This window comes from Pseudophryne corroboree, assembly GCF_028390025.1.
Source record: "Pseudophryne corroboree isolate aPseCor3 chromosome 3 unlocalized genomic scaffold, aPseCor3.hap2 SUPER_3_unloc_94, whole genome shotgun sequence".
Lineage (NCBI taxonomy): Eukaryota > Metazoa > Chordata > Amphibia > Anura > Myobatrachidae > Pseudophryne > Pseudophryne corroboree.
Genome location: NW_026967590.1, coordinates 301,485 through 324,030, shown reverse-complemented (window position 1 = coordinate 324,030; position 22,546 = coordinate 301,485). Strand labels below are relative to the sequence as shown.

Here is a 22,546-nt window from a genome sequence, read left to right as displayed (position 1 = left end):
CAGCAGTGTGCTTTTAATTTTTAACAACTACACCTCTGAATTTTTACAACATACAGGGCCAGTGTAATGTTATTTGAGCAGCAGCACCCCTATATTTTCCAGCATACATTTGGACAGTGCCCCTGCCCCATGTACAGCTGCAGCACATGAAACACCAGTGACAGCCAGGACAGCACTCCTAGCACTGCACAGGTACACCACATGACTGCAGCAGCACCCCTACAGAGCACACACTAACTGCACCCGATGCCACCACCCACAGAGGGAGACAGAGGTCTGTCTCCCTCACTCTCCAAGTCTGGAGTGAAAATGGCAGACATGTGGATGTTTATATGGAATCCAAATCCCGCGAGAATCTGACAGCGGGATGATGATGTTTTGCCTCATTCTGGTTTCAGAGTCTGGCTGGAAGTCCCGAGCCAGACTCAGATCAGGACTCAGAGCGTGAAGTTCTGGGGGTTCAGTTCTCAGGAAACCCAACCCGCTCATATCTAATAATAATGTGTAATGGGCATTGCGGTGTGTAATAATGTGTAATGGGCATAACGTGTGTAATAATGTGTAATGGGCATAACAGTGTGTAATAATGTGTAATGGGCATTACGGTGTGTAATAATGTATAATGGGAATTACAGTGTGTAATAATGTAGAATGGGCATTACGGATATGTAATAATGTGTAACGGGCATTATGGTGTGTAATTATGTGTAATGAGCATAACGGTGTGTAATAATGTGTAACGGCCCTGCAGATTTGTTTTAATTTTCAGCTGGGTGCTCATAAATGAAGTTGCTGTTTGTATGTTACTATACAGGTTGTATGACATAGGTGTGTACATTACACTTGTACTTTGTAGTTAAATTGTGTATAATATTTTTCCCACAGATGTGTCAGCAGAGGAAAATCACAAATTCTGGTCTGGATTCATTGAATTGTATCACGAGAACGAGTGCCTGTGGTGTGTAATAAGTGTGGACTATGCCAACAGGACACAGAAGAATCGGGCATATGACCAGCTGATCAGATACAGTAGAGCCCGGAACAGCGAACAGTGTTTTTGTAGGAGCACAAGAAGTACATGGAATCACAATGTTCAGGAGCCGGGACGGATGAGGTTTACAAGCCAACACTGTGATATTATGACCTCATGAAAATAACTTTGGAACAAGAGCCAAGGATAAGGTCACAGTGTAATCTGGATCTGGATTCTCCCACTCTTGTGGACACCGGAGAGTCTGGATCTGGTAAGTACACACACATTTGTATTGTATTGTATTGTACACACACATTTTTACATGGAGTTCATTTTTGTTTTATACTGCAGGATATTACACCGGAGCTGGAAGTGGAGCCTTCCATGAGCGATGCAACTGAAGTGGATGACCCAACCCCACAGCCATGACCCCCGAAACAGTGGAGGTCATCCGGAAACCCACGTCTGCCCCGCCCATCTCACAACAGTTTTTCACTCTCACTGAGGAGGTTCTTAATAGGCCCCCAGACTTGGAGCAATCGTTTGGCAATTACATCATGGCGGAAATGCGACTGATGAAGGAGGATCAGAAGATCTACAAGCGTCTGGTTCTTGATGCTACCTCATTCACAAATGACGACTCTCTTGTTGAGGCGTGTGAGATAACACTTGGGATGAGGTTGGTTTATTATCCTCGCTGTGCTATCGCCCCTCGGTGTCTGATGCCGGTAGTCTGGCTTGTTAAAGCCTTTGTTGTGTAATGATTGACATCTGCCAATGAAATGCAATATCCTGAACCGGTTCTGAACCTTTCCTTATGATTATATGAAATGGAGTAGGCATACACATACAGTGCATTAATGCAGAAATCAATATTGTATGAATCACATATATAAAGTACCGTGGTGCAAAAATCATTCAGTTCATGTGAAAGTTCCGTGCACTCAGCATCTAATGCGGAGATGAATGAGATATCCAATGATCACTATCGGTGGTAGAGACCGGCGTCCCGTATCTCTACAGTGGCTACAAGTCTGTGTAACCTTGAGCGCTCCCATTGTGGCCATTCGTCTCAGACGGTGGGACTCGGACATTGTTCAGGATGAACACAGAGGCTCCGGGCTGACTCCGCTCTGGCTTCCGTGCCCGCATCCTCGGTTGGTCTTGTTCCAGACTCCCCCGGGAGCTTGTGTCTGCACCTGGCTCGTTGCTGCATGGGGAGGGATTGTGCTGGCTCGGGCTCTGCAGAACCTTTTGCCGGACACCCCCCTCCCCTCAATGCAGAGACTCACCTTTTGTTCTCCTTTGGATGCCATCCATCTGTCCTTTCTGCTTGCAATTATCCTTGCTGTCCTGGTTCCATTTTTATGCACCCAGCACCGGGACTCCTTAGGAGTATCAGTGTCCTTAATATCTGTTCTTCTGGGTGACTTTGTGTCTGTATCTCCAACATGTTTCAGCTTGCTGGCCTTCCTTGGGGGTCTGTGTGATTCACTGTTCTCTGGCATAAGTGAGGTTAAGTAGCAATCTTGTGTGTGGGAGCATTTACTGTCGGTAGTTCATTCTTAGATTGTGATTGGTTTTTCTAGATGTTAATCAATAGTTCTTTAGTGGATTGGTTATTCATACTTTGATTGTGATTGGTTTTTCTAGATGTCAATGAATGGTTCTTTTGTGGATTGGTTATTCACACTTGGATTGTGATTGTTTTTTCTACATGTCAATCAATGGTTCTTCTGTGGATTGGTTATTCATACTTGGATTGTGATTGGGTTTTCTAGATGTCAATCAATGGTTCTTCTGTGGATTGGTTATTCATACTTGGATTGTGATTGGTTTTTCTAGATGTCAATCAATGGTCCTTCTGTGGATTGGTTGTTCAGTTAGTTTAGTGTTGCAGATTTCTTGATAAAAGTTACATTTCTTGATACAAGTAAATGGCTTAAACTGTTTGCTACTAGATGTCACATGTTACACATAAATTCCCATTGTTCTTGCAGTCTGGGTTGAACATTGCATGTGACTATGTAACAGAAGACTATATTATGTTTCTCCAATAAGTGTGAATAGAATAAAATAGTCTCATCTTGTGCCTGTATTCTGTATAAATGTATTATTCCTATCAGAAAGGTGTTACCTAGTTGTTATAAATATAGTTACTTGGATACTATTGGGCTTAGAGAGAGTGTTTGATCCCAGGATGTAAAGATATTATCTTCATATACAAATTATGGATTGTACTTCATTGTCCTGGTTTAGGCCTTTGGGTGTTCGGGTCACCATGTGGATTATCATACGCAGTTCCTCCCTGTTGATGGTGTGTATGTAGTCACCTCCCTCCAGGTTTTCTTACCCTCCTTCAGCCCTGTGACCTTGAGTAGTGTGGGATCTGATTCGTGATGTTCTTTGTAATGTAAGGAAAGTGGATGTTCTTCTGAACCTTTTTTTATATTCTGTATCTGTTTGTTTATTCTCATTTTGAGTGGTCATATAGTCCTTCCTATTTATTGTTGCTGGCAGGGACATTCTAACATATATATGATGCCCTTGCTGTGGCATGGTAAGTTACATAGAAACATAGAATTTGTCGGCAGATAAGAACCACTTGGCCCATCTAGTCTGCCCCCTTTTTTTTGGGAATGTGAAACAGACATTACTGTTTGGGTAGGTGTGGTGCTTCTAGCTTTTGTTGTCTTGCAGTCCATGCAGGTCCCATAGTGGTAGAAGTCCCTTCTTATGTGTTCCATCTATAGTAGTTTGTGTTGTTTTTTGGTGGTACGTGGCTGTGTACCAGCTTCTTCTTAATGTCTGGTGCTTTCAGGAACACTACTTTTGGTTTTGGAGGTATGATATCTGCTAGTGTGTCATCTTGAAGTATCGGCCAATGTTTGTTTATGATCTTTTTAATCTGATTTGCTTGTTTTGTGTAGTGTTATGAAAAGGATCTCTTCTTTGTCTGTTTTCTGTTGTGGTCTCTTTTTGTATTGTAGGAGGGGAGGCCTATCATTTCCCTTAACCATGGTATATGCTGTCTGTACCTTTTCTGTATCGTACTGTTTCTCTCTAAATTTTAAACTTAGTTCTTGTGCTTGTGTCTCAAATCGCTGATTCGGGAGCAGTTCCTCCTGAGTCTTTTGAATTGGCCTACTGGGACACTGTTCAACCAGTTTGGGTGGTGGTAGCTGGAGTTTAGTATGAAGCTATTGACGTCCACTGGTTTGTTGAACGTGTTGGTATGTATTTCGTTATCTGTGATGAATATGTAAATATGTCATTAGTACAACGGTGTTGGTTTCTTGACCTCATTGTCCTGGACTTCTGATCATTGTGATCTATGCACTTAAGTTCCTTCTAAAAGCACTGTTCAGAAATCTGCACTTTATCTGCTGAAAAGGCTCTTGTTCTCGTGATAGAGTCAATGAGTCTAGACCAGAATTGGACATTTTCTTATATTTTTTAATATATAGTTTTTTGTAAAAAAAAAAATGTTTTTCTTGTTTAATTAATGGTTGATAATGCAAAAGTAATTTTGTGTAACATGTTTGTAAAAATCAGAGGGTCAGCGAGACGTTATGGAGCCAATGTATTATTTAATATTTGCTACTAATTCCCTCAAAACAACCGGACCTCCCAAATGTAAGTAGAAGGGACTGCAGCAGGTATCTCCCATACCTTCATACATGGACATTTCCAGGCAAGGGTCAGGTAAGTTTATTTTTCCAAATACAACAACTCTAATTCCCCTACAAGTAAAAAAACAACATTTGAACAGACATCATTTATTTAAAACTAACAAATAAAACTATTTCTTTACACAGAAAGAGACCCCCCCTTCCCTCCCGTAATATCATCCCACTATTCAAATGATTTGTCAAGATGGGACACAGCCAAAATCACACCAGAAATCTTTTGCTTTTAAACTACTTTATTTCATATCTTTAATTCACATATTTTTGTCTATCTATATTTGAAACTTAAAAAATACTTCACTCAGCAGTTTGCTGGTGGTGGCAAAATGCACATGTGCAGCGGCCGCGTGGACACACACATTGTGGCAGCATCCCTGAGGGGCGAAAGCGGGCGGGCCGGGGCCATTTTCCAGAGGCTGCGTGATGTCACATCTGCGTTCATCTCTGATTAACCCCCTATAAGCTTCCAGAGTGCACCTCATATCTCATCTTTTCCAAGTTACTACAAATGATATGAGATCGGCAGCAGCACTACTTTCAGGATTATTACACAGAACACACATAAAGGCTGACACAGCAAATAACAGTAACACATACAAGGGATTAATTAGAAATAAGGAAGCATAATCATAATTAGGTCTAATTATCAACTGGTTCTGTGCGGGACCCATACACCTCTTTACTGTCTCCAGCAGCCCCTGGTACTGCACTGTGGCCATCCGCCCTGTCTCCCCCCACTACTGCCACCCACAATGTCTCCCCCCACTACTGCCATCTGCCCTGTCTTCCCTAACTACGGCCAACGTCCTGTCTTCCCCCACTACGGCCAACGCCCTGTCTCCCCCCACTACTGCCATCTGCCCTGTCTCCCCCCACTACTGCCACCCACCCTGTCTCCCCCCACTACTGCCATCTGCCCTGTCTCCCCCCACTACTGCCACCCGCCCTGTCTCCCCCCACTACTGCCACCCGCCCTGTCTCCCCCCACTACTGCCATCTGCCCTGTCTTCCCCCACTGCCCTGTCTCCCCACACAACTGCCACCCGCCCCGTCTCCAACCACTACTGCCACCACCATCTCCCCCCCTACTGCCACTCACCCTGTCTCCCTCCACTACTACCACCTGCCCAGTCTTCCTCCCCTACTGCCACCTGCCCCATCTCCCTCCATTGTTGCCACACACCCTGTCTCCCCCCACTACTGTCACCTGCCTTGTCTCCCCCCCACTGCTGCCACCCACCCTGTCTCCCACTACTGCCACTCGGCCTGTCTCCCCCCACTACTGTCACACACTCTGTCTCCTCCCACTACTGCCACCGTGCTGTCACCCCCCCACTACTGCCACCCACCCCGTCTCCTTCAACAACCTGCCCCCCCCTGCTTCCACCCACCATCTCCTTCCACTACTGCCACCCACCCTGTCTCCTTACACTACTGCCACCACCCAGTCGCATTCCACTACTGCCACCCACCATCTCTTCCTCACTATTGCCACCGCCCTGACTCTCCCCACTACCACCCACCTGTCTCCCTGACATCCAAGCACTAGTTGGGGATTTATGGTACTAACAGTCGTTCATCAACAGATGGAAGTAACCAGGACAGTAAGGAAGCAGAAGCTGCTTCTGGTACATTGACCCTGGTCATGTAGGGCTGGGAGAGTCAGTAACATTATGTAATAGGGGCCTACAGTAAATCAGTACGGAGGCAGAAGCTGCTTCTGGTACATGGACCCTGGTCATGTAGGGCTGGGAGAGTCAATAAGATTATTTAATAGGGGCCTACAGTAAGTCAGTAAGGAGGCAGAAGCTGCTTCTGGTACATGGACCCTGGTCATGTAGGGCTGGGAGAGTCAGTAAGATTATGTAATAGGTGACTACAGTAAGTCAGGAAGGAGGCAGAAGCTGCTTCTGGTACATGGACCCTGGTCATGTAGGGCTGGGAGAGTCAGTAAGATTATGTAATAGGGGCCTACAGTAAGTCAGTAAGGAGGCAGAAGCTGCTTCTGGTACATGGACTCTGGTCATGTAGGGCTGGGAGAGTCAGTAAGATTATGTAATAGGTGCCTACAGTAAGTCAGTAAGGAGGCAGAAGCTGCTTCTGGTACATGGACCCTGGTCATGTAGGGCTGGGAGAGTCAGTAACATTATGTAATAGGGGCCTACAGTAAGTCAGTACGGAGGCAGAAGCTGCTTCTGGTACATGGACCCTGGTCATGTAGGGCTGGGAGAGTCAGTAAGATTATGTAATAGGGTTCCTACAGTAAGTCAGTAAGGAGGCAGAAGCTGCTTCTGGTACATGGACCCTGGTCATGTAGGGCTGGGAGAGTCAGTAAGATTATGTAATAGGGGCCTACAGTAAGTCAGTAAGGAGGAAGAAGCTGCTTCTGGTACATGGACCCTGGTCATGTAGGGCTGGGAGAGTCGGTAAGATTATGTAATAGGGGCCTACAGTAAGTCAGTAAGGAGGCAGAAGCTGCTTCTGGTACATGGACCCTGGTCATGTAGGGCTGGGAGAGTCAATAAGATCATGTAATAGGGGCCTACAGTAAGTCAGTAAGAAGGCAGAAGCTGCTTCTGGTACATGGACCCTGGTCATGTAGGGCTGGGAGAGTCAGTAAGATTATGTAATAGGTGACTACAGTAAGTCAGGAAGGAGGCAGAAGCTGCTTCTGGTACATGGACCCTGGTCATGTAGGGCTGGGAGAGTCAGTAAGATTATGTAATAGGATGCCTACAGTAAGTCAGTAAGGAGGCAGATGCTGCTTCTGGTACATGGACCCTGGACATGTAGGGCTGGGAGAGTCAGTAAGATTATGTAATAGGTGCCTACAGTAAGTCAGTAAGGAGGCAGAAGCTGCTTCTGGTACATGGACCCTGGTCATGTAGGGCTGGGAGAGTCAGTAACATTATGTAATAGGGTTCCTACAGTAAGTCAGTAAGGAGGCAGAAGCTGCTTCTGGTACATGGACCCTGGTCATGTAGGGCTGGGAGAGTCAGTAAGATTATGTAATAGGATGCCTACAGTAAGTCAGTAAGGAGGCAGATGCTGCTTCTGGTACATGGACCCTGGACATGTAGGGCTGGGAGAGTCAGTAAGATTATGTAATAGGGGCCTACAGTAAGTCAGTAAGGAGGCAGAAGCTGCTTCTGGTACATGGACTCTGGTCATGTAGGGCTGGGAGAGTCAGTAAGATTATGTAATAGGTGCCTACAGTAAGTCAGTAAGGAGGCAGAAGCTGCTTCTGGTACATGGACCCTGGTCATGTAGGGCTGGGAGAGTCAGTAAGATTATGTAATAGGGGCCTACAGTAAGTCAGTAAGGAGGCAGAAGCTGCTTCTGGTACATGGACCCTGGTCATGTAGGGCTGGGAGAGTCAGTAAGATTATGTAATAGGGGCCTACAGTAAGTCAGTAAGGATAGCAGATGTTGCTAATTAGCAATCCTTTTTCTAGCGTGCTGGGGGCCGCCCATCGCAGGGCGAGACCGCCTAACATGCTGACTGGCGCCTCCCCCCTTGATGAAGCAGAAATTGCGATCGCTCCAAAATTTCTGCTTCATCTTAGAAACAAGTGAAGCATCCTGCCAGCTTAGCTGTGCCTACAGGATCCCCACCGCGTTCTTCTAGATTGCGATGGCTGCGTGTGATGTCATGCAGCCACAGTGATCACACCCGTCTATCCATCTCCCTTTCTCGCAACACCGCACTTGTAACGCTCCATCTTCTCACTGGAAACGGAGCTTTACCCCCCACCCCATGACCACCTCTGCCTGATTAATAAGAAGCAATCACATTTCCTACAGCCCCCTGTAGAGAATGCAGGTACATACGCAGGACGGGCGCTGCGCATACGTCCGCAACTTTTTCTCAATAATTCCATTTGGATCACACACTGTAGTCCAACCTGAATTAGGCCCAGAGTCACCATCTTACAGGGAGCCGGTGAAGGGAGCAGAGAATGGGTGTTATGTGGCAGGAACGGGCTGGTTAGGTAACAGCCTGGCTGCTGCATTCTGTACAAGCTACAACCGGTGCAATTCTATTGCTGGGAGACCCAGGTAGAGGACATTGCAGTAGTCTATGTGTGATGATACAAGTACATGTATGACTGTAGGTAGATCTTCTGAGGGAAATAAGTGCAGGAGTCTGGCTATGTTCCTCAGATGAGGATCTGATTGTGGCTGATACCTGATGTCTAAGTGTCACTCCACCATCCAGGACACCAAGATTCTGCACAGGATCAGCATTTTGTAAACCTGAACCCCCACGCGTAAGTCTGGTTGGTAACAAAGTTGAGCTGTAGCCCTGCCCTTTGTTGGTGAGCTTCTATCATAAGGACATGTTTTACCAGGATTGAGTCACAGCCAACTGGCATCACCCACACCTGGAGCTCAGCTAGACATTTATGATTGGTACTGGGTTCTCAGTACCCAGAACAAGACAGGTCATCTGCATAGCAGTGGTAGATGAGGGCATGACATCTGATTATTTCACCCAGTGGTAGCATGTATATTGCAAAAAGCACAGGACATAGGATAAGAACCTTGAAGAACAACGCATGGCAATAATAAGTATACTCCAGAAGATTAAAATGGCTTCTCACCTATATGACTTCTCTGGTGTGTAACAAGATGTGATTTCTGTCTAAAACATTTCCCACACTCAGAACATGGAAATGGCTTCTCACCTGTGTGACTTCTGTGATGTATAACAAGATCTGATTTGTGTGCAAAACATTTCCCACACTCAGAACATAGAAATGGTTTCTCACCTGTGTGACTTAGCTGATGTCTAACAAGTTGTGACTTCCGGGCAAAACATTTCCCACACTCAGAGCAAGAAAATGGCTTCTCACCTGTGTGACTTCTCTGATGTCTAACAAGATCTGGTTTGTCTGCAAAACATTTCCCACACTCAGAACATGGAAATGGCTTCTCACCTGTGTGACTTCTCTGATGTATAACAAGATGTGATTTCTGTGTAAAACATTTCCCACACTCAGAGCAAGAAAATGGCTTCTCACCTGTGTGACTTCTCTGATGTTTAACAAGATCTGATTTCCGGTCAAAACATTTCCCACACTCAGAACATGGAAATGGCCTCTCACCTGTGTGACTTAGTTGATGTCTAACAAGTTGTGATTTCCGTGAAAAACATTTCTCACACTCAGAGCAAGAAAATGGCTTCTCACCTGTGTGACTTCTCTGATGTCTAACAAGCTCTATTTTGTCTGCAAAACATTTCCCACACTCAGAACATGGAAATGGCTTCTCACCTGTGTGACTTCTGTGATGTATAACAAGATATGATTTCTGTGTAAAACATTTCCCACACTCAGAGCAAGAAAATGGCCTCTCACCTGTGTGACTTAGCTGATGTCTAACAAATTGTGATTTCCGGGCAAAACATTTCCCACACTCAGAACATGGAAATGGCTTCTCACCTGTGTGACTTAGCTGATGTCTAACAAGTTGTGATTTCCAGATAAAACATTTTCCACAGTCAGAACATGGAAATGGCCTCTCACCTGTGTGACTTCTCTGATGTCTAGCAAGTTGTGATTTCTGTGCAAAATGTTTCCCACACTTAGAACATGGAAATGGTGATGTACCTGTGTGACTTCTCTTATGTGCATCAAGAGTTGATTTGTATGTAAAACATTTCCAACACTCAGAACAGGAATATGGTTTCTCACTTGTATGTATTCTCTTATGTATTAGAAGTGATTTGTATGTAAAACAGTTCCCGCACTCAGAACATGGAAATGGATTCTCACCTGTGTGACTTCGCTGATGTGTAACAAGTTGTGAGTTCCGGGTAAAACATTTCCCGCACACAGAGCAAGAAAATGGCCTCTCACCTGTGTGTCTTCTCTGATGTATAACAACAGCTGATTTGTATGTAAAACATTTCCCACACTCAGAGCATGGAAATGGCATCTCAGCTGCTTTAGCTGGCTGATGGGTAATAGGCTTTGTGTTCTGTGTAAAACATTTGGCATCTATAGAACAGGGAAACACTGTATCTACTCTCAGAGCTGTAACAGATGCACCAATATCAGAGTGATCAGGAGAACATTTCCCAGGATCAGGTGGACCAGCTGATAGAGCTGGATGTATAATTGGGGTAATGGGATTATCTCCTGGAGAATTCTGTCTACTGTCATTATCTTTTATGTCACAATCCGGGGATAACATTAGATGTCCTTCTGAGATATTCCTGCTTGTGTGTCCACCTGCTGGAAATAAAATACATTATGGAAATACAAAAATGAGAACACACAATAACAAATGTAATATTATAATAAGACTTAGATATATCTCTCTCTTGCCCTGGTAACTAACCATGAAGTATAAATGGAGATGTAGTCACTCGCCAAGTCCTATGTCAGCACCAATGTAAAACAATGGATGGGGAACATATCGTATGAATTGGAGATTCTAGATGAACAATATCATCAGTCAAATGAGCTGATGGATCAGAGAAATGTCTCCTAACGTTACTCCTGGAAGCATTGGTAAGGTAGCATTCCTTTATGTGTGTGCTCATACGCTGGTAAGCCTGTACATGTGTTACTCACACTTATATAAGGTATATTGCTACAGCAGAGTAGGTGTGGAACAAGGTACTTTACATGCAATACACCATATAATACCCTGCAATCATCATCATCTGCTAGGTTATAATCCACTTTTACACCCCCATCATCAGTGTCTTACCTCTATTCTCTCACTAGTAATAAGGATGATGTGTGTACGGTAAGTACGATATAGAGAACTACATATCAGGATCTATACAGCTGCCGCCATACTTCCGCTTCTCATACGTGTGCTACTGGCAGCAGTGAACATCTGAGTGAGAGTGCAGGGAAGACAGCAGAGTCTTATGAGAAAGAGATTGGATCTGCCTTTGCAGGGCTGTACCACACCTGTCACCCCTGTTAGTATATAAAATAATAAATAAGAAGGGCCTGAGTCCATCCAGACATGCTTTCTGGAGCTTTCATTACTACATGGCTTCTTATCTACCCTACCTGATAGCTGTCAGCCACCACTGGAACCAAGACCCAATCTATTAAGTCCCCCACTTCTCCTGCCCTAAAGCCGCTCATTCCGTGCACCGTTCACGGCTGCAGCCTAGTGACGCAGCTGAAGCCACGGGCTGTATTCTGGAGCTAAGTGTGCCCAGTCTTTCCTGCACGCTCCGAATACCTGACTTGGAGGCACTTTTACCTTAGGTGGGAGCACTGGCTCTTCCGCTACTGCTGGGGGCAGAATGGGCTGCGCAAAGTCACCGGAGCCCGGCAGTGATATTGGAAAGTGAGGTGATGATCAAGCACTCTTGCTCCGTTTCCCTTTCTCCGAATTCCACTAGCCGATCTGCTAAGGTATCCGTGTGGCCCCACCTGGGACGTTGGACCTCCGGCCCTGCTAGGTATGAAACATGGCTGCTGCTAATAGAGAGGGTGGGGCTTGTGGGTCTCACCGGTTCTGTACAAAGGTCCACTGGTAGGCTGCCCTCTTCAATGCCAACGCCCTTAGCACTCTCTACCTCCGCCCGGCGGGACTCCTCCAAGCTCACGACTGCCGCCCTCATGACGCTTCTGGACATGTTGAAAGGGATATCCACACCCTTCTCCTGATACACGATCTCCAGATCGTCCTTTGACATTCCACTGAAGACCGCCATCTTGTGCGTTCTCCTGCACTGCAGTTGCTCCTCTCCTAACTCGGCTTCTCCAATCAGGTGACCGAAAAGCCACCTAAGATTATCCCACCGCTATGCCAGGAATTTCTGTGACTGGATGGTTCTGTACAAAAGCCCTCACCCTGCCTTGCGTCCCGCCCCAGTCACAGAATGGATGTTTAGGTCACACGGGATCTGGTCAATTAGGGGATTCCCAATTACCATCAGTAACCGCCTATTACTGACTCCACCCACTGCGTAGTGGGCGGGTACTACACTGCCACCACCAGACTCCTTGTCGCTATGGAGTCTGGAACCATGGTACTGCTCTGTCTGCGTCAACACGCTGTCTAACCACTAGTCGCTGGACTAGGCCTCCACACGGTAGCTGGTGGGAGGCGATGCTTGGAGACGCTGAGTGCACCCTGGACAGCCGGAAAATGGAACTATGTTTGGCATAGCTCTGCAGATCACAACATGAAGCGGTCATCTTGAGGCAGATGTTTATTCACCCAGTCTTAAAAAAGTCTGTTTCTCTATTGCTAGTGGCAACAGCAATACAGCAAGATGTTTACCGCAGAGTGAAAATGGTATAATACCTCTGGAGGCTCACAGGCCTCCTCTTTTTATCTTACTCCAATACACATACCACAGGGGGTAAGTCCACCGTGCTGTTCTCAACCAATCATTGTTTACCCATGTGATGTGCATGCCTTGGCCACATGCACAGCTATCATTGTCCTCTACGGACGGTGGGGAGTAGTCGCTCTCCTTTGACCATCCCATCCTGGAGGGTTGGTATCCACCCTGGTGACGCTCAGTCTAGGCTGGGGGAAGGTTTTCCCATCAAAACTACTTCCAGGAATCTGCCTAGGTACCCAGCTCACCATCTCCAGCCTAAAATTGGACTCCGGAGATGGGCAGCCAAGATCCCAGGTCAGGTTTTCCTGCCCACCAAAGGTGATCCCTAAGGAGCTCCAGAAAACCACTCGGCTTGTTTTAAAGTTGAGCTGCTCCTCTCTCTCCCCATGATACTTCCATGTGGGAGGCTAGAGAGGAAGGCATTCCATTTTGGGGGAAAGTACTGGGGGAATCCACCAGCCTACATCAGGCATGTCCAAATTGCGGCCCTCCAGCTGTTGTGAAACTACATATCCCAGCATGCCCTGACAGTTTTGCTGTCAGAGAATGCTAAAGCTGTGTCAGGGCATGCTGGGATGTGTAGTTTCTCAACAGCTGGAGGGCAGCAGTTTGGACATGCCTGGCCTACACAGTAATGGATTCCCCCCTCCTGGGACACACAACCAAGTGCATTCCACCTTAAATACAATTCAAATACACTATACACATTGGCCCTCATTCCGAGTTGTTCATTCGCTAGCTGTTTTTAGCAGCCGTGCAAACGCTAAGCCGCCGCTCTCTGGGAGTTTATGTTAGCTTAGCAGAAGTGCGTTCGAAAAGGATCGCAGCGCGGCTACAATATTTTTTGTGCAGCTTCAGAGTAGCTTCAGACACTACTCACTTCAGACTGTTCAGTTCCTGTTTTGATGTCACAAACACGCCCTGCGTTCGGCCAGCTACACCTGCATTTTTCCTGGATGCTGCGTTTTTTTGAACACTCCCTGAAAACGGTCAGTTGACACCCAGTAATGCCCTCTTCCTGTCAATCACTCTGCGGCCAGCAGTGCGACTGAAAAGTGTCACTATACCTTGTGTGAAACTACATCAATCGTTGTTAAAGAACGCCGTGCGTGCGCATTGCACCGCATACGCATGCGCAGAAGTGCCGATTTTTTTGCCTGATCGCTGCGCAGCGAACAACTCGGAATGACCCACATTGTTGCTTTATATATATATATATATATATATATATACAAAAACACATACACACACACACGCATATACATACACACACAGTGTACGCAAATACGTGCTATAGCGCGTATTTTACCCAGACCAGAGGACGGGGACTCACTTTTCAAAAACGTGTGGGTCTCCGAGGACGCGCTCCGCTGCAGCCAATTCCTGGCTCTCAATTGACTGCACTTCCTGCCTGTAAAGAGGAGGTGGATCCTTACCACTACCAGTCCTCTGGTCGTGCCTCCCCCTCCTGGTCACATGCAGCCGCGGATTCACACGGGGGCCGGGCAGAGAGTGAAGACGGCTCCACGGCTGCTCTACGCTGTGCTGCGGGCGGGAGGTGAGCGTCGGTGCCAGCGTAAGTGCTATGGGGTAGGGTAAGTAGCCTAGGAGCGGGTGGCTGAACTTAGGTGGCTGCTTTCCTTGCATGCCTTGTGTGTCTTCTGGGAGTGAGATGGCATCCACTACAGTAAATTTCCCTGATATTCCCAGCGCCTTTCACAACTAGACCAAGCTAAGGATCTATGAGAATATAACATGAATCTAATGTGCAGGCACTGCTGCTACCTGTGGTGCACCCGCTACATCTGGGATCATCCTGTCAAGCTGCCTAAAACGTCTGCTTCCGTCAAAAGCATTTATACAAGTGATCTGAGCCAGGGCTACATCATATAAGGCTAGAAATGAGAAACCACACCGGCATCCCAATCGCAGCACTGCCGACACCTAACCCTCCCACTCACAGACTAACTCTAACCTCCCCCCAGCAGTGCCTAAACCTAACCCCCTTACCCACAGCCTAACCCTAACCTCCCCCCAGCAGTGCCTAAACCTAACCCCCCTTACCCACAGCCTAACCCTAACCTCCCCCCAGCAGTGCCTAAACCTAACCCCCCCTTACCCACAGCCTAACCCTAACCTCCCCTCAGTAGTGCCTAAACCTAAAAACCTAACCCCCTTACCCACAGCCTAACCCTAACCTCCCCCCAGCAGTGCCTAAACCTAACCCCCCTTACCCACAGCCTAACCCTAACCTCCCCCCAGCAGTGCCTAAACCTAACCCCCCTTACCCACAGCCTAACCCTAACCTCCCCCCAGCAGTGCCTAAACCTAAAAACCTAACCCCCTTACCCACAGCATAACCCTAACCTCCACCCAGCAGTGCCTAAACCTAACCCCCCTTACCCACAGCCTAACCCTAACCTCCCCCCAGCAGTTCCTAAACCTAACCCCCCTTACCCACAGCCTAACCCTAACCTCCCCACAGCAGTGCCTAACCCTAACCCCCCTTACCCACAGCCTAACCCTAACCTCCCCCCAGCAGTGCCTAAATCTAAGCCCCCTTACCCACAGCCTATCCCTAACCTCTCCTCAGCAGTGCCTAAACCTAAAAACCTAACTCCCTTACCCACAGCATAACCCTAACCTCCCCCCAGCAGTGCCTAAACCTAACCCCCTTACCCACAGCCTAAACCTAACATCCCCCCAGCAGTGCCTAAACCTAACCCCCCCCTTAACCACAGCCTAACCCTAACCTCCCCACCCCATACCCTAACCTCCCCCTGGGTGTGCCTAAACCTACCCCCCTCCTGTGGCGGCAGTGCCTACTTGCCTTCAGGATCCCGACTGTCAAGATATCGTAGTCGGGATCCTGATCTCCTCGGGATGCCGGCATCGGTATTCTGGTGGCTGTCGGGATTCCTGCGTCGGTATTGCGGCTGCCGGGATCCTGAATGCATACCTCCGGTATGATAACAGCCCAGCAGCATTGTCACCCTCTCGCTCCCCCGTAACACTTTTGTAGCATCTAAGGCCCTCATTCCGAGTTGATCGCTCGCTATTTTTTGCAGCGCAGCGATCAGATAGTCGCCGCCTATAGGGGAGTGTATATTCGCTGTGTAAGTGTGCGATCGCTTGTGCGGCGGAGCGTTGCCAAAACATTTTGTGCAGTTTCTAAGAAGCTCTGGACTTACTCAGCCCTTGCGATCATTTCTGTCTTTTTGGAGCCGGAATGGACGTCAGACACCCGCCGCCGAAACACCTGGACACGCCTGCTTTTTCCAAACACTCCCAGAAAACGGTCAGTTGCCACCCACAAATGCCCTCTTCCTGTCACTCACCTTGCGACCGGCGTTGCGAATGGATTCTTCGTTAAATCTATCGCTCAGCAACGATTCGCTTTGTACCCGTGCGATCCACCTGCGCATTGGGGTGCATACACAGTAGTAATCTGTTTGCTGCGCTGTGAAAAACTCAATCAAGTTGCGATCAACTCGGAATGACCCGTAAATCCAGTCTGGGGCTTCTATTATAGCAGCACCATAAACCCATTACATATATAAAATTTATTATGTACTAATGTGTTTAGAATCATTTATTGTCCTGTTTTTTAATCATATAAATGTTCTACCTGCTGCAATGTGTATAACATGCTCTACCTGCTGCAATGTGTATAACGTGCTCTACCTGCTGCAATGTGTATAACGTGCTCTACCTGCTGCAATGTGTATAACGTGCTCTACCTGCTGCAATGTGTATAACGTGCTCTACCTGCTGCAATGTGTATAACGTGCTCTACCTGCTGCAATGTGTATAACGTGCTCTACCTGCTGCAATGTGTATAACGTGCTCTACCTGGTGCAATGTGTATAACGTGCTCTACCTGCTGCAATGTGTATAACGCGCTGTACCTGGCGCAATGTGTGTAACGTGCTCTACCTACTGCAATGTGTATAACGTGCTCTACCTGCTGCAATGTGTATAACGTGCACTACCTGGCGCAATGTGTGTAACGTGCTCTACCTGCTGCAATGTGTATAACGTGCTCTACCTGGTGCAATGTGTATAACGTGCTCTACCTGGTGCAATGTGTATAACGTGTTCTACCTGGTGCAATGTGTATAACGTGCTCTACCTGGTGCAATATGTATAATGTGCTCTACCTGCTGCAATGTGTATAACGTGCTCTACCTGGTGCAATGTGTATAACGTGTTCTACCTGGTGCAATGTGTATAACGTGCTCTACCTGGTGCAATATGTATAATGTGCTCTACCTGCTGCAATGTGTATAACGCGCTCTACCTGCTGCAATGTGTATAATGTGCTCTACCTGCTGCAATGTGTATAATGTGCTCTACCTGCTGCAATGTGTATAACGTGCTCTACCTGCTGCAATGTGTATAACGTGCTCTACCTGCTGCAATGTGTATAACATTCTCTACCTGCTGCAATGTGTATAACGCGTTCTACCTGCTGCAATGTGTATAACGTGCTCTACCTGCTGCAATGTGTATAACGTGCTCTACCTGCTGCAATGTGTATAACATTCTCTACCTGCTGCAATGTGTATAACGCGTTCTACCTGCTGCAATGTGTATAACGCGCTCTACCTGCTGCAATGTGTATAACGCGCTCTACATGCTGCAATGTGTATAACGTGCTCTACCTGGCGCAGTGTGTGTAACGTGCTCTACCTGGTGCAATGTGTATAACGTGCTCTACCTGCTGCAATGTGTATAACGTGCTCTACCTGCTGCAATGTGTATAACGTGCTCTACCTGCTGCAATGTGTATAACGCGCTCTACCTGCTGCAATGTGTATAACGCGCTCTACCTGCTGCAATGTGTATAACGCGCTCTACCTGGCGCAATGTGTATAACGCGCTCTACCTGCTGCAATGTGTATAACATGTTCTACCTGCTGCAATGTGTATAACGTGCTCTACCTGCTGCAATGTGTATAACGTGCTCTACCTGCTGCAATGTGTATAACGTGCTCTACCTGCTGCAATGTGTATAACGTGCTCTACCTGCTGCAATGTTTATAACGTGCTCTACCTGCTGCAATGTGTATAACGTGCTCTACCTGCTGCAATGTGTATAACGCGCTCTACCTGCTGCAATGTGTATAACGTGTTCTACCTGGTGTAATGTGTATAACGTGCTCTACCTGGTGCAATGTGTATAACGTGCTCTACCTGGTGCAATGTGTATAACGTGCTCTACCTGGCGCAATGTGTGTAACGTGCTCTACCTACTGCAATGTGTATAACGTGCTCTACCTGGTGCAATGTGTATAACGTGCTCTACCTGCTGCAATGTGTATAACGTGCTCTACCTGCTGCAATGTGTATAACATGCTCTACCTGGTGCAATGTGTATAACGTGCTCTACCTGCTGCAATGTGTATAACGTGCTCTACCTGCTGCAATGTGTATAACATTCTCTACCTGCTGCAATGTGTATAACGCGTTCCACCTGCTGCAATGTGTATAACGTGCTCTACCTGCTGCAATGTGTATAACATTCTCTACCTGCTGCAATGTGTATAACGCGTTCTACCTGCTGCAATGTGTATAACGCGCTCTACCTGCTGCAATGTGTATAACGCGCTCTACCTGCTGCAATGTGTATAACGTGCTCTACCTGGCGCAGTGTGTGTAACGTGCTCTACCTGGTGCAATGTGTATAACGTGCTCTGCCTGCTGCAATGTGTATAACGTGCTCTACCTGCTGCAATGTGTATAACGTGCTCTACCTGCTGCAATGTGTATAACGTGCTCTACCTGCTGCAATGTGTATAACGCGCTCTACCTGCTGCAATGTGTATAACGCGCTCTACCTGCTGCAATGTGTATAACGCGCTCTACCTGCTGCAATGTGTATAACGCGCTCTACCTGCTGCAATGTGTATAACGCGCTCTACCTGCTGCAATGTGTATAACATGTTCTACCTGCTGCAATGTGTATAACGTGCTCTACCTGCTGCAATGTGTATAACGTGCTCTACCTGCTGCAATGTGTATAACGTGCTCTACCTGCTGCAATGTGTATAACGTGCTCTACCTGCTGCAATGTTCATAACGTGCTCTACCTGCTGCAATGTGTATAACGTGCTCTACCTGCTGCAATGTGTATAACGTGCTCTACCTGCTGCAATGTGTATAACGTGCTCTGCCTGCTGCAATGTGTATAACGTGCTCTGCCTGCTGCAATGTGTATAACGTGCTCTACCTGCTGCAATGTGTATAACGTGCTCTACCTGCTGCAATGTGTATAACGTGCTCTACCTGCTGCAATGTGTATAACGTGCTCTACCTGCTGCAATGTGTATAACGTGCTCTACCTGGTGCAATGTGTATAACGTGCTCTACCTGCTGCAATGTGTATAACGTGCTCTACCTGCTGCAATGTGTATAACGCGCTCTACCTGGTGCAATGTGTATAACGCGCTCTACCTGCTGCAATGTGTATAACGTGCTCTACCTGGTGCAATGTGTATAACGCGCTCTACCTGCTGCAATGTGTATAACGTGCTCTACCTGCTGCAATGTGTATAACGCGTTCTACCTGCTGCAATGTGTATAACGTGCTCTACCTGCTGCAATGTGTGTAATGTGCTCTACCTGGCGCAGTGTGTGTAACGTGCTCTACCTGGTGCAATGTGTATAACGTGCTCTACCTGGTGCAATGTGTATAACGTGCTCTACCTGCTGCAATGTGTATAACGTGCTCTACCTGCTGCAATGTGTATAACATTCTCTACCTGCTGCAATGTGTATAACGCGTTCTACCTGCTGCAATGTGTATAACGTGCTCTACCTGCTGCAATGTGTATAACGCGCTCTACCTGCTGCAATGTGTATAACGCGCTCTACCTGCTGCAATGTGTATAACGCGCTCTACCTGGCGCAATGTGTATAACGCGCTCTACCTGCTGCAATGTGTATAACATGTTCTACCTGCTGCAATGTGTATAACGTGCTCTACCTGCTGCAATGTGTATAACGTGCTCTACCTGCTGCAATGTGTATAACGTGCTCTACCTGCTGCAATGTGTATAACGTGCTCTACCTGCTGCAATGTGTATAACGTGCTCTACCTGCTGCAATGTTTATAACGTGCTCTACCTGCTGCAATGTGTATAACGTGCTCTACCTGCTGCAATGTGTATAACGTGCTCTACCTGCTGCAATGTGTATAACGTGCTCTGCCTGCTGCAATGTGTATAACGTGCTCTGCCTGCTGCAATGTGTATAACGTGCTCTACCTGCTGCAATGTGTATAACGTGCTCTACCTGCTGCAATGTGTATAACGCGCTCTACCTGGTGCAATGTGTATAACGCGCTCTACCTGCTGCAATGTGTATAACGTGCTCTACCTGCTGCAATGTGTATAACGCGTTCTACCTGCTGCAATGTGTATAACGTGCTCTACCTGCTGCAATGTGTGTAACGTGCTCTACCTGGCGCAGTGTGTGTAACGTGCTCTACCTGGTGCAATGTGTATAACGTGCTCTGCCTGGTGCAATGTGTATAACGTGCTCTACCTGGTGCAATGTGTATAACGTGCTCTGCCTGGTGCAATGTGTATAACGTGCTCTGCCTGCTGCAATGTGTATAACGTGCTCTGCCTGGTGCAATGTGTATAACGCGCTCTACCTGCTGCAATGTGTATAACGTGCTCTACCTGCTGCAATGTGTATAACGTGCTCTACCTGCAGCAATGTGTATAACGTACTCTACCTGGTGCAATGTGTATAATGTGCTCTACCTGCTGCAATGTGTATAACGCGTTCTACCTGCTGCAATGTGTATAACGTGCTCTACCTGGCGCAGTGTGTGTAACGTGCTCTACCTGGTGCAATGTGTATAACGTGCTCTGCCTGGTGCAATGTGTATAACGTGCTCTACCTGGTGCAATGTGTATAACGTGCTCTGCCTGGTGCAATGTGTATAACGTGCTCTACCTGCTGCAATGTGTATAACGCGCTCTGCCTGGTGCAATGTGTATAACGCGCTCTACCTGGTGCAATGTGTATAACATGCTCTGCCTGGTGCAATGTGTATAACGTGCTCTGCCTGGTGCAATGTGTATAACGTGCTCTGCCTGGTGCAATGTGTATAACGTGCTCTGCCTGGTGCAATGTGTATAACGTGCTCTACCTGCTGCAATGTGTATAACGTGCTCTACCTGCTGCAATGTGTATAATGTGCTCTACCTGGTGCAATGTGTATAACGTGCTCTACCTGGTGCAATGTGTATAACGTGCTCTACCTGCTGCAATGTGTATAACGCGCTCTACCTGGCGCAAAAGTGCATAACGTGCTCTGCCTGCTGCAATGTGTATAACGTGCTCTGCCTGATGCAATGTGTATAACGCGCTCTACCTGCTACAATGTGTATAACGTGCTCTACCTGCTGCAATGTGTATAATGAGCTCTACCTGCTGCAATGTGTGTAACGTGCTCTACCTGCTGCAATGTGTATAACGTGCTCTACCTGTTGCAATGTGCATAATGTGCTCTACCTGCTGCAATGTGTATAACGTGCTCTACCTGGTGCAATGTGTATAACGTGCTCTACCTGGTGCAATGTGTATAACGAGCTCTACCTGGTGCAATGTGTATAACGTGCTCTACCTGCTGCAATGTGTATAACGTGCTCTACCTGGTGCAATGTGTATAACGTGCTCTACCTGGTGCAATGTGTATAACGTGCTCTACCTGGTGCAATGTGTATAACGCGCTCTACCTCCTGCAATGTGTATAACGCGCTCTACCTGCTGCAATGTGTATAACGCGCTCTACCTGCTGCAATGTGTATAACGCGCTCTACCTGCTGCAATGTGTATAACGCGCTTTACCTGGCGCAAAAGTGCATAACGTGCTCTGCCTGCTGCAATGTGTATAACGTGCTCTGCCTGCTGCAATGTGTATAACGTGCTCTACCTGCTGCAATGTGTATAACGTGCTCTACCTGCTGCAATGTGTATAACGTGCTCTACCTGGCACAATGTGTATAACATGCTCTACCTGCTGCAATGTGTATAACGCGCTCTACCTGGTGCAATGTGTATAACGTGCTCTACCTGGTGCAATGTGTATAACGTGCTCTACCTGGTGCAATGTGTATAACGTGTTCTACCTGGTGCAATGTGTATAACGTGCTCTACCTGGCACAAAGGGTATAACGTGCTCTACCTGGCACAATGTGTATAACGTGCTCTACATGCTGCAATGTATATAACGTGCTCTACCTGGCGCTGTGTGTATAATGTGCTCTACCTGGTGCAATGTGTATAATGAGCTATACCTGGTGCAATGTGTATAACGTGCTGTACCTGGCGCAATATGTATAACGTGCTCTACCTGGTGCAATGTGTATAACGTGATCTACCTGCTGCAATGTGTATAACGTGCTCTACCTGCTGCAATGTGTATAACGTGCTCTACCTGGCGCTATGTGTATAACGTGCTCTACCTGCTGCAATGTGTATAACGTGCTCTACCTGCAGCAATGTGTATAACATGTTCTACCTGCTGCAATGTGTATA

General features: G+C 47.0%; 1 protein-coding gene across 1 annotated transcript in view; it reads right to left on the bottom strand.

Moving 5' to 3' along the window:
• Positions 1-9,480: 9,480 nt before the first annotated feature.
• The window catches only part of LOC134984920 (oocyte zinc finger protein XlCOF22-like), a gene marked incomplete at its 3' end in the record, with an annotated part of 43,006 nt that continues 29,940 nt past the window's right edge, over positions 9,481-22,546 (bottom strand). The window contains exon 5 of the mRNA XM_063950385.1: positions 9,481-10,898. Within this exon, the coding sequence (XP_063806455.1) occupies positions 9,481-10,898 (1,418 nt within the window). The remainder of the gene's footprint in view (positions 10,899-22,546) is intronic.